The sequence below is a fragment of the Cydia amplana genome, chromosome Z (genome assembly GCF_948474715.1).
Source record: "Cydia amplana chromosome Z, ilCydAmpl1.1, whole genome shotgun sequence".
Taxonomy (NCBI): domain Eukaryota; kingdom Metazoa; phylum Arthropoda; class Insecta; order Lepidoptera; family Tortricidae; genus Cydia; species Cydia amplana.
Window position 1 is genome coordinate 38,064,769 of NC_086096.1, and position 11,880 is coordinate 38,076,648.

At 40.7% G+C, this 11,880-nt stretch overlaps 1 protein-coding gene across 1 annotated transcript in view; it reads left to right on the forward strand.

The window, feature by feature from the left end:
* LOC134661524 (O-acyltransferase like protein-like) overlaps positions 1-11,880 on the forward strand; it is a 56,226-nt gene that overhangs the window by 44,021 nt on the left and 325 nt on the right. Inside the window, exons 2-14 of the mRNA XM_063517642.1 lie at positions 4,200-4,319; positions 5,536-5,666; positions 5,948-6,120; positions 6,984-7,147; positions 7,453-7,560; positions 7,835-7,995; positions 8,327-8,427; positions 8,850-8,981; positions 9,642-9,807; positions 10,088-10,167; positions 10,530-10,755; positions 11,109-11,283; positions 11,493-11,635. Coding sequence (XP_063373712.1) covers positions 4,200-4,319; positions 5,536-5,666; positions 5,948-6,120; positions 6,984-7,147; positions 7,453-7,560; positions 7,835-7,995; positions 8,327-8,427; positions 8,850-8,981; positions 9,642-9,807; positions 10,088-10,167; positions 10,530-10,755; positions 11,109-11,283; positions 11,493-11,635 — 1,880 coding nt within the window. The remainder of the gene's footprint in view (positions 1-4,199; positions 4,320-5,535; positions 5,667-5,947; positions 6,121-6,983; positions 7,148-7,452; positions 7,561-7,834; positions 7,996-8,326; positions 8,428-8,849; positions 8,982-9,641; positions 9,808-10,087; positions 10,168-10,529; positions 10,756-11,108; positions 11,284-11,492; positions 11,636-11,880) is intronic.

Genomic DNA, 11,880 nt, shown 5'->3' on the forward strand with positions numbered 1-11,880 from the left:
GATTGAGCTGAAATTTTGCATACACATGTAAGTCGGGTGACAATGCAATATGGTACCATCGAGCTGATCTTATGACGGAGTCAGGAGGCGGCCATAGGAACTCTGTGATGAAACAACGCAACCTAATTGTGTTAGGAGTTTTTAGAATTGTCTCGATGAGTATTAGCTGTCTGTCGTAAGAAAAGTACAGTCAGCGATAAAAGCTTGTACCAAAAATGTAATTTTTGCCAAAATCTTTTTTTATTTTTCTTAATGTTTAATATGAACTTGCAGTTTTGTTTATGGTACTAGCGAACATGGCCGCAAAACTTGAACCCATTCACACACAGGGACAAGTGGGACAACGAAGTTAGTGTGTACATATTATTGGCACTTTTTCCGTGTCGATGTTTAATACCTTTTTCTACTCCCGTACTTTTATTTGTCATTTAAAAGGTCGTACACCTTTAAACCCCTATGTTATAGTTGTCAAGACAAGTCTTTAATCTATTCCCCAAAAAAGTATTTGTGCATACACGCAGTATCTTTTTGGTACTTTTACGATACTTCGTGTAATCACCACTTAAAAAATATTGTATGAAATACATTGTTGCCAACCTAATTTTAATTGTCATCTCTGACAGATGAGTACTAACTAGTAGAAACAATAAAATTGCTTCAGAAGTCAGAAACGCGCATGTGACACCCGTAATATAGCAAGATCCATAGACTACGAACACCGCTTAGCGTTGCTTGTTAGTCTCCATAGGCTACTGTGGCCAAAATCGAGAAAAAAACTGTCCAAAACTGTAATTTAACTAAGAGCAAGTACCAGGGCCTCATGAGTTACAAGAAGGTGTCGCTGACCAACCGGTCGTGGGGCGCGGGGCGCGGTGGCCGAGTCGCGTATCTTAGCTGTATACTTTTTGTTGAATGAAAAATATTTGTTAATTTTACAATTTTTTTTCAAAGTGCTTGGACGTAGAAAAAGTATTGTATGCAACGTTGTTTAACTGAGTCAAAAAATACTCGTGGTGTCTTTAATAACAATTTTCGGCTTCGCCTCAAATTGTTACTCATGCCACTCACCTTTTTTGACCCCTCTTAAACAACGGTTGCATAAAATACTATTACTGTACCGTATATAAACTGGTCTTAGTTCCAAAATCAGCAAACTTCTACCAGAAATCACCGCGCTCTTTTTTTCCAGCAGGGTCCCATTTCTCAAAAGCTTGTAGGTAACTTGTAAGTTGTAATACAAGTAGAAGTCTAACTTCTAACAAAAGGTGCCAAAATATGACTGTGAGTGGATGATTAGCAATGTGCCAAAAAGAATTGTGAAAAATTACAAAGTTCCCAAAAAATGTTATCGGCATTTTTCGCTGGTCGTCGTATAAATTACTTTTAATATGTTTTTAAAGTCTTGAGGACACGGAAGCCCCTTCAAAAGGACAGGAAGTGCACGTAAAGACATGTTGACGGTATCGAGATAATATATTTTGGCGATAATAAGTTTTCGATGATGGACTTGGCCTTTATTTTATATTTAACAGGTTTAATGGTTGATTTATTCGTTGCCCGAAATTGGTAGGTTATGTTTTTGGATGAATATATGCAATTATGTATTAGGTACCCATAAGCATATAGGTATATATACGTGTATATATATATACACTTAAGTATATATTTAGTTAAGACGAGTGTGTTTGAACTTCCAATATGTCCCGCTTGGCACGCTGTTCAAAATCCCATACAAAAATAGGCATAACGCAAACGCGAACGCTTGTCACGCTATCGAATGAAATTTACACTAGGGGTTCTGAAGCTTTCAAGATGTATGGTTTTGTAATGCGCTCTAGTATCGATTTTCGTCTCCCAGGCACATATCTGCACCTTTTCAAATCACTAATTCGCCCCCAACTGGAACACAATGTAGCTGTTTGGAACCCTTATTATAGTAAATATAACGAGGCCCTCGAGACCGTTCAAAAAAAATTTCTCAATACTATGTACTATCGTTGTAATCGCAGTAGATTATCTTATCCAGAGTTACTAAAAAAATATTGTATGTTAGATCTTAGTTCCAGACGCTCGTTACTTGAAGCAAAAGTACTATATGGCATCTGTAATAATCAGTTTGACTGTATTGCTCTTAACAACAAACTCAGTTATAGAGTACCCAGTCGCAGTAGGCAGCGAGAGGCGCGCCCGCACCAGCTGTTTGTAACCGGCCGCTGCCGCACGCACGCTGGTGAGCGCGCTCCTCTACGCAGACTTGTCTATACTTACAATAAAAAATTTAATCACGTAGATATTTTTGGTTGTAGTTTAAGTGTTTATAAAAAACGTATTATTGATGTTTTAACAAACCCTACAATTTAAGTAGGTACTTCTTACAGTTTCTTACTTATAATGTATTTCCAGTACCTACCAAATATATAAATATAACTAACCATTCTATGTTGTTGTTGACACCGGGAGCCCTTAAGACTAACGGTGATTAGTTTAGCTCTGAATGAACATTATTCATAGTAATTAGTGGTAAGCGCCGTGGGCCACACATATGGTAGATATTATGGTAATTAGTGTAATAAGTATAACTTGTAGTGGCTGTTTGTTTACCTAAATAAATGAAAAAAAAAAAAAAAAAGAATGCGTGGTTATTATTATTTTGCTTATATGGCCAGCTACTGTGATCTCCATAACAATTAAAATAATAGAGTATTATCGTTTGTATGTAAATATTACCTATCATTTTTATCGCAATTATAATTATTAAAATACAAATACGATCGTTTATGTGTCAATATTATTTTATTTCTTTTTTATTCATTAAATTCCCCTGTTTCTGCCCTGCATTTTTGCGTTTTCGAATTTGGAACCTTGTTTTATTGTATTAAAGTTCAAAATTCTATTTGATTTGTTTTTAAGAGGACAGGACGAGACTTAGCAGGTTAACAATATACCTAGGTATTTAATACGTCTGAGCCGCTAGTTTGAAAACGGCACGGAAATTAAATTCATTCCTATATAAAATTGCTGGCCTGCAAGAATGGATCCCAAGACAATGTCTCATGTCACAACCGCATTGCAGGTTACACTCGTAACATTACATATATATGGGCATTGTTCCGATATTGCCGTGTTAAGCAAAAGTTTCACAAACAAGTTTATATACCTTTCGACGAATGTTCCCTATGAGTTCCTTTGTTTCTTAGAGTTGGGTCTAATTAAAAAAAATATTGAATTACGTAACTTTGTTACTAAACTTCCAAAAAAATATCTAAAAACACTTTACGTGAGCGCTACTCCATATAAAAATGAACTGCATGTCTATGTCGTAAGGACCGACCTTCGACGTGAGAGGTATACTAAAAGGGCCCTGAAAGGTATTAATTTAGGAGAAACTTTTGTGACCTTAAGAACGCATTGCGTTAAGTTGACAAGTTGTCCATTAGGTAGACAACTGAGGCAGTTAACAATCACAACCAAATATTTGTAAATTGTTTGCGTGTCTTTTTTAATAACTAGACTATAACTTAACCTGTTCTGAAATCTGAAAGTATAAAAAAACTATAAGATTTTAGTCTCCCGTTGTCCCGTTGACGACGAACGCTGTTCGAAACGTCAGGATGTAGGTATTTTAAATTCATTATACGAGATATAATCCATTATAATGATTTTTTTATAAGATTTTTTATTTTGAATACAATAAAGCTGTATGCATTGACATATTATTACTATAGATAGAGAAGCCATATCGCCATACGCGGTTTACGTATAATTGATTTGTGGACGTGCGAAGGGAATCTGGTTCTGGCTGAAAAACAGCGCTGAAGTGTCACCCATGTGGGCGGGGATTTTCAGCATCATGCTGACGCCAAAACCGTTTGCCACATCATTTAGAAATAATTATAACTTACACTTAATATTATTAGAATAGTTAGTTTAAGTTAATTATAAATTATTAAGTTAGTTTATATTTTGTACTTTTTTGTGGCAATAAAGCATTTTCATTTCATTTTATTTCATTTCATTCCATTTTTTTCATATCAAACAACGAAATTGTCGCAATCGCTACCTGTACCACGCGACTAAACCGTCGTAAGCGCCGTAATATTCATGGCGCTTATGCGTTTAGGTCACGAGACTCTCGCTCCGCTTGTATAAGAAAGTGATGATGAGCTTTGTGTCTTATTGAATTATTTAATTGTTCACAGTGGAGGACGCAAGCGGCCGCTATACTGCCATGTTCTACTGGGGGAACAACTACTGGACTGGCTCCGCTGAGCTCTGCCATGTCCTCAACGAACGGCACGCCGTGTCCAAACACAGGAACAGTAAGTTCACATGTCCATTACAGGGCAACAACTTTATATCCATTACAGGGTAATAACTACTAAAATCCGCATTGCTGACGTAGGCGAGAAAACCGTTAGGCTCAAATGGAACTGGGCTGGTCACGTCTACCGCATGCATCCGGAGAGGTGGGCTAGCTTAGCCACCAAGTGGATGCCGGTAGAGGGACCTGAACGGGGCAAGCCCAAACGGTGATGGCGGGATGACCTCAGACCTGCACAGCTTCCTGAACAACTGGCCAGAGGAAACACCAAAGCGGGAGCCTTTGTCCAGCTGTAGGACACTCAGGTAGGCTACGAAAAACTACTGAAATGGTTCCGCAAAGCCCTGAAAGTTTCTCATCGAGCGACATGCCGTATACCTAGTACTCGGTGGGCGGTATAGAAGCAATCACATTAGTTGTACCTGACTGAAATAAAATATGCATTTAATAATGTGAAAGTGAGTTTGTTTGTTACCCAATCGCCGATACGAGTGAATGAATATGGCATAAGATTATATAGTCGTTGTTAAGTAAATATTTACTACCGTAAACTTTGAATATAGTTAAATCCGCTTATAAATCTTATAATGACATCGAAGGGAAGTGACAAATACGTCATACTAAGCGGATGTCATATAAAGCATAGTTGATAACTTCTTATTTTTGTATTTTTTTCCAAATTAATCTCAAATTCCTTTCTGAGAGATGAGTTATATTAACTTTGTACCAATTATTAACTTGTCACCGAAGATCAAAGTTAAACAACTTTTTAAACGCCTCGCACGCACCAACCGTCCTCACAGGGAAAGACGTGGGGACGGCCACGAAATCCAGCGAATGTCAGTATAACCGGACATCATTTCATGAAAATATGATTTTTAGGTCATAGTAAGCGATTTGTCACTATAAGTCGTCATCTTATCCGAATTTCTCACAAAGAATTTTATATGAAAACCAAACTTCGCACAGTAATTAATTACGTCATAGTAAGCAGTTGGTTAGTATAAGCGGAGTCATAATAAACAGATTCTACTGTACTAAAATACTACTTTGAATAACGGGGAAAAAAAATATCAACGATTTTTGAGAAATAGCGTGTTTTTGATACTGTTGATTTTTGAACGCGAGCTTAATAACTTTGTGTGTTTCATTTATAAAAACTGTTGAATCACAATAACCCATTACTTATGATACTAGCGAGTGTGTCTTTACAGAGAGCGGTTCCCAGATCTTCGCGGACTGGCGCGAGGACGTCTCCATGACTGGCTTTGGGCCTCCCTTCGACGCGGCCTTCTACAACGTGCGGCTCTCGGCCTCGTCTGACGACCCTGATATTATCAAAACTGTGAGTGATGTGTTGATCCTAAAATTACCTAATGCAAATAAGTATTTAAGAATCGCTGTAAGCAAATTTAAAGGACTATTAACTGATACTAAAACATACTAAAACTGACTATAGATACTGTAATTAATAATTTCAGAATAAATCAGCTAAACCTTACAGAGTAGGTAAATAGCAGTGCTGTTATGGCTGTGATCTTCTAATAAGGTACGGAGGTATCTTCCCAGTTGGGCTGCTCCAGACATTTGTGCCCTACCTCTCTTAACCCTTTCCTATCATTTCAGCGCCGAACCCTACACCTCGGGGTCTGTCTACCGGCCTCGTGCACTCGCGAGGCCGTAGGCACGTTGGTGCAGGCCTCGCGGGCCCCGCTGCTCAAGTTCAAGGTGACGGCGGTGCGCTCTCCCGACCATGGTGGCTATAATTTTCTGGAGGATAAGACTTTTCAAGTTTTATTGTAAGTATATTTATTTCTATACGATTATTTACATTATTATTTTTATTTCGCATCTTTGCGTCTACTTAGTCAGTAAATGACATACCTACCTAAAGTTACCTGTTTAAAATATTTTATTAGATTTTTTTATAATCACTATATAAATAACTTGTTAATAATCCACCGTTTATATTTTATTTTAGTCGTATTTTATGCCCTAAGCGGCCATAAACGAAACTGACACAAAACTGCAAATCATTTGTCAAACTTCCGTTACAAATAACATATTATTAACTCACAAATATATTTCGCAAAACAAAACAGAAATGATTGCACATAACTTTGTTTTTTAATTTCACTATTAAATTTAACTCTAATTCCAAACAATTAAGGTTTAAGTTTGCGTGTTATTGGCTTATAAAGTGAGTAGTCTAGTTTTATATAAGTATTAAATCAAATGTTCTCTTATTGTAAGTGATTAAGGTCTAAATTTGCATGTATTTTGGTTTATAAACTAGTTAGAATGAAGTCTGTTCTGAATTACGACAATCGGTGGTTTGAACAAGGAAATGGTTAGAATTTCTAAAGTATTGTTATTGCCAATACCTATAGAAATTAGAATATTATTATATGTAAGTAAGTCCACTGCTGGCCTTTGTCCAGCAGCAGCAGCTTTGCTCATGCTAGCATGACTTACGTTCTCGCGCGCGACTCCATATAAGTACATCTGGCGCGACCTCAAGTATGAATTCGCGCGCGAGAACGCAACTCGTGCTGGACGGACTGTAAGTATCAGGTGGGAAGAGGACCGCAAAGAATCATACCTAGTTAGGATTCGAATGTCTTTACAGGTTAAGTGTTAGACCGGTTGTTTCTTCTTCCAGCGGCGTTACCTGCGTACTGGCAATCGTCCTAATCTCCGCGACGGCGTATGACATGAAGTTGGCGCGCGCCGTGCGCCGGCGCCGCCGCCGCGCCGCCAACATGGCCGCGGAAGGTGACGTCAGGCTCGATCTGAACCCGCAGCACGCTATCAACGTCGCCAAAGGTTACTTTTAATAGTTTTAAAACTTCTACTACCCGTTCGCTTCAAGTTGGCCATAACCTCCCCGGCCCGCACTATGCCCTCTGAAGCATTATCCACTCGACTACCACACGCGTCTTTCGTGAATGAACCGATCTATAATTAGTTGTGTAGACGGCAGCACCATCTCTCTCGCTACTTATACCGTAATTTTGTAAGGGATTTGTATAGGAGGTGCAAGCACGTACCTACTGCTCACCTTTTGGAGTTGGTTAAATCTAAACTATACTTTCATATTATTATAAGCTTATGCAGTGTTTCGTTCACAGGCAAATCGATGTACAACGTGAACAACAACATTACGATAAACACGAACAACTCAGAGGAACACCTCACGTCTGAGACATCGTCCACGCAGGAGGATCAACTCAAACTCAGTAAGTAGAGACTACAGACGAACCTGAAGAAGTCCTCTCTTTGAACGCCATGTCTACCGTCTGCGGCGCGTCGTTGTAAACCTTATCGGAATGGGGGAAGGTTGATATTGGGTTGTAACCGCGCGCGTTAGTTATCGTCTTCTTTGGTACAAAAAAAAATGTTATTACTCTCTGAACAAGAATAAAACTTAAAAAATTTAATAATAAACTACAATTTTACGTTAGTCCCCTCTTGAGACGACTATACCCTATACGTAGTTCTTATTTGTTCCAGGCGTCTGGTCGGAACTGCTGCTCTCATTCTCGATGAAGGCCAACATCCTGCAGATCTTCGACCAGTCCGTCGGCTCGGACACTGTCCCCGTGGTTCATGGTCTCCGGTCACTCTCCATGGTGTGGGTCATCTTTGGGCACACCTGCATCGTTGTATTCAAGGTATGTTGACGGAATATTACAGATCTTCGACCAGTCCGTCGGCTCGGACACTGTCCCCGTGGTCCATGGTCTCCGGTCACTCTCCATGGTGTGGGTCATCTTTGGGCACACCTGCATCGTTGTGTTCAAGGTATGTTGACCGAATCTTACAATTCCGTTGCGCAACCGAACGCATATCTGGTGAGATACACTCCATATTCATTTTGTTGGTTACGACACTGGTTGCGCCGCCGTGGGGTCCCGGTGAGATATGGCCCTCACGTTAGTACAATCAGTGATGGTGTTAATGTAGTGCTCATAATATTGTCAGGAGTGATTTGTTTGTTCACAGTACGCGGACAACACGGCGCTGCGAGCGGTCCTGGAGAAGAGCTTCTGGTTCCAGCTCATCATCAGCGCCGTGTACAGCGTCGACACGTTCTTCTGTCTCGGGTGAGCTATAGCGTAGACCTAGGATAATTTGAGTGTAAGAGCGAGAACTACCTAAGTTTGTGATTTTCTAAATTGAATAGGTAACTTGTAAAATGGGTTGGCCTTTGCTCCAAAATGTGAAAATTTTAAAACTTTTCTAAATTATTTATGCATATTATTATAGGTAAGTAGTTTTATCCGTTGCTCTCATTTTATCATTTCTGTTAGAAAAAGACAACATTTAACATAAGTTTGTAAGAGTTTACTAAGTTTGATCTTTGGTCAGAATGTGGATAGGGACAAACGGTCATCAACCGTTTGTTAGTGTTGTCAAACGTTTACTAATAACGCCTTGGATCTTATCTCAGCCCAGCTATTTAACCATCACGAACATTCATCCACAAAGACCCCAAGATGCTTCTAAAGTCCTCGGTCGTTTTCAGTGGCATGCTGGTTTCATTCCTATACTTCCGGACCAACGCGAAAGGCAAACTCGACGTGCTGACCAAGGGCAGAAGGAAGATCACCTCGGGGCTGCTACAATTTTTTGGCCTCATGGGGTACAGATTCGCCAGGTATAATATTCATCTTTGAAATTCAAGTCTTTAATTTTAATAACAAAACATCCGTGAGACACAGACACATTATACGGGTCACTCACGTATTTTAAGTCATCCGATTTTTAACAGCGATTGTGGTTGGTCAGAGTGCCTCCCTAGCTTGAAAAATGTTTTGAGTGCTACGTCGGTGGACAGTGTGGACGAACCATTAGCGAATGACGTAGTGAGTGTTGTGTGCAACCCATCATTGGCAATAATGCCGAAAACGAGGTTAGTTTCTTGCCTAACCTGCCGCCACCGGCGCCCGCGCCGTGCCGTCGAGTGCTGCAGCCAGCAGTCTGCGTCGATCCTCAACGCGTGCTCCCGATGAATCTACTTGTAATCTACTTGTAACAGACCTGTTTGACATGTCTATTCTATGAATTTGTTAAAGCCCGACGTCTTCTAAACTTCGCTAAAGATTTATCTTCTGTAGTAACTCGAGTCTTAGAAATACTGGAAATGTTTACCACCGATTTCAAGACATACAATTGATGATTTAGGGTGGTATTCCACCTGTCCAATTTCTTTGCCCAATGTGCATTGCGTCTCACTCTCTCATTAAGCAAAATGTGACATGGGACAGGTGGATATACCAACCTTAGATACGCAGTCTTCAACTTCTTTTGATTACAGACTGACAGCCCCCTACCTCTTCATGCTGGGCGTAGTGGAGGTGACGATGAAGTGGTTCGCGCACAACGCCGTCTTCGAGCCCCCGGCGATGGACCACGAGACCTGCCCCAAGTACTGGTGGAGGAATCTGCTGTATATCAACACCCTGTTCCCTGTTGACCAGATGGTGGGTACTCTTTCCCTCAGAAGTACTCTTTCAGGCAAAGTATGCAGTGGAAAGACAGAACGAGATGGTGACGCATTGTGGACGCCCTCTGCCCGACCTAGAGGACATAGGATTTAAAATCAAGTTGTCATATATCTATGTGTTATATGTATACCACAGACCCCAACCCACGTTGTGCCCAGCAGTAGGACGTATATAGGCCGAATTATTAGGTAGGTATTCGGTATTCGAACGGACTAAGTTAAGTAATGTAATATCTACTTTATTTGTTTTGTTCCAGTGCATGTTGTGGAGTTGGTACCTCTCCGATGACACCCAGTTCTACGCTGTCAGCGCTATTCTACTCATCTTAGCCACCAGGTGCCAAAAATTGTTATTTATTATCATCATTCACATCTAAAAGCATAGCATCCAATGAACATTACTACTAAATGAAAATTCGTTAATAGGTTCTATCTAAGTATGTGGGGTAAGCGAAACATAAGTACATAGTTTATTTTGATCGGGGTAAGAGAAACAGTATGAGGATTCCCTGCAAATGATTATCTTGCCCCAGTTTATTCTACCTCTATTTCACCTTACCTCGATGGCATACCGTACGGAACCCATTAGACATGAAACCGCTAGCGAATCATCATTGGTTCCTTTGGTCTCTATGCGGAATCCATTCTTACCTATCTCTGGAATACCCCTAATATTCCATCTGCTTGTTTTAATTCCAGCCACTTCAAACTCTCCGTGGCCCTGACCTTCGTCTTCTTCATCTCCTCGCTCCTGACGACTGGCTACGTGTCCTGGAGCAACGACCACATCCCGTCCAACGAGGACCCCTTCACGCAGTTCGACAAGATATACGACAAACCGTGGACCAGGCTCGGGCCGTATCTGGTCGGCATGGCGGTTGGCTGGATACTATTCAAGACCAATCTGAAGATTAAGATGAGCAGGGTAATTTGAATGAACTGTTCCGTGTTTTTAGGCAACTGAAAGTTTGAAAACTGACTTGTAGGTTATATATATTTATAACTTAAACCAAGATGCACATAGGGGCTGCAACGTAACCAGATTGTTTCAGGTAGTCGGCCGCTGGACCGCCGGAGCTTCTTCTCTTCCTCTTGATTTTTGAGAAAAAAATCAGTTTCTCAGGCTTTAAAGTATTTTTCTTAGGTGATTGACTCAATTTATTAAATTTTTCATCATTATATCGAAGTTTGTTAGTCTTGAGTCTTCTTTACGTCTTCTGTAAAAGAAAATATAATAGACTATTGTATATGTCCTCCTACAACCATGTATTCTTCCAGGTATGGGCGTGGGTGGGTTGGGTGATCTGCACAGCGACCTTCCTCTTCCTAATCTTTGGACTCTACAAGACGGAGCTGAGCGTAGCCACTGCGGCGGTATACAGCGCCGTATCCCATTCTCTATGGGCGGCTTGCGTTGGCTGGGTCATCATAGCCTGTTCCTCAGGCCATGGAGGTATGTGTAACTAAACTTAGGCCTCTACTATACGGAGCTGAGAGTGGCCACTGCGGGATGTATACAGCGCCGTATCCCATTCTCTATGGGCAGCTTGCGTGGGCTGGGTCATCATAGCCTGTTCCTCAGCCCATGGAGGTATATGTTACCATTTACTGACAGTGCTAAAACTAACTTAGATTTAAATTAAATTAATTTTATTTTCCCAGGCTGGGTGGAACCACTGCTCTCGGCGCCAGTCCTCTACCCGTTCTCCAGAGTAACGTACTGCGCTTACTTGGTGCACCCCGTCGTGCTCCGATACGTGGCCATGCACCTCACGCACCCTATACACCTGGGAGAACTACTCGTGGTAAATATCCAGAGGAGACAGCCATCATTCCCTTGCCTTTATCCCATTCACTAGGGGTTTCCGCTACTATAATAGTAAAGTATCCCTCTACCCCTCCAAGGTGACGGATTTCAACATGGTGCACCTTGTGACACGTGACCATGCATCTCACGCAGCCTATACCCTTGAAGTAATGCAAAATATTGGAACCATTAACTTGACATCTAAAGTAGAAGGCTCTATTTTTTGAGCTCTACTTTTTGTGA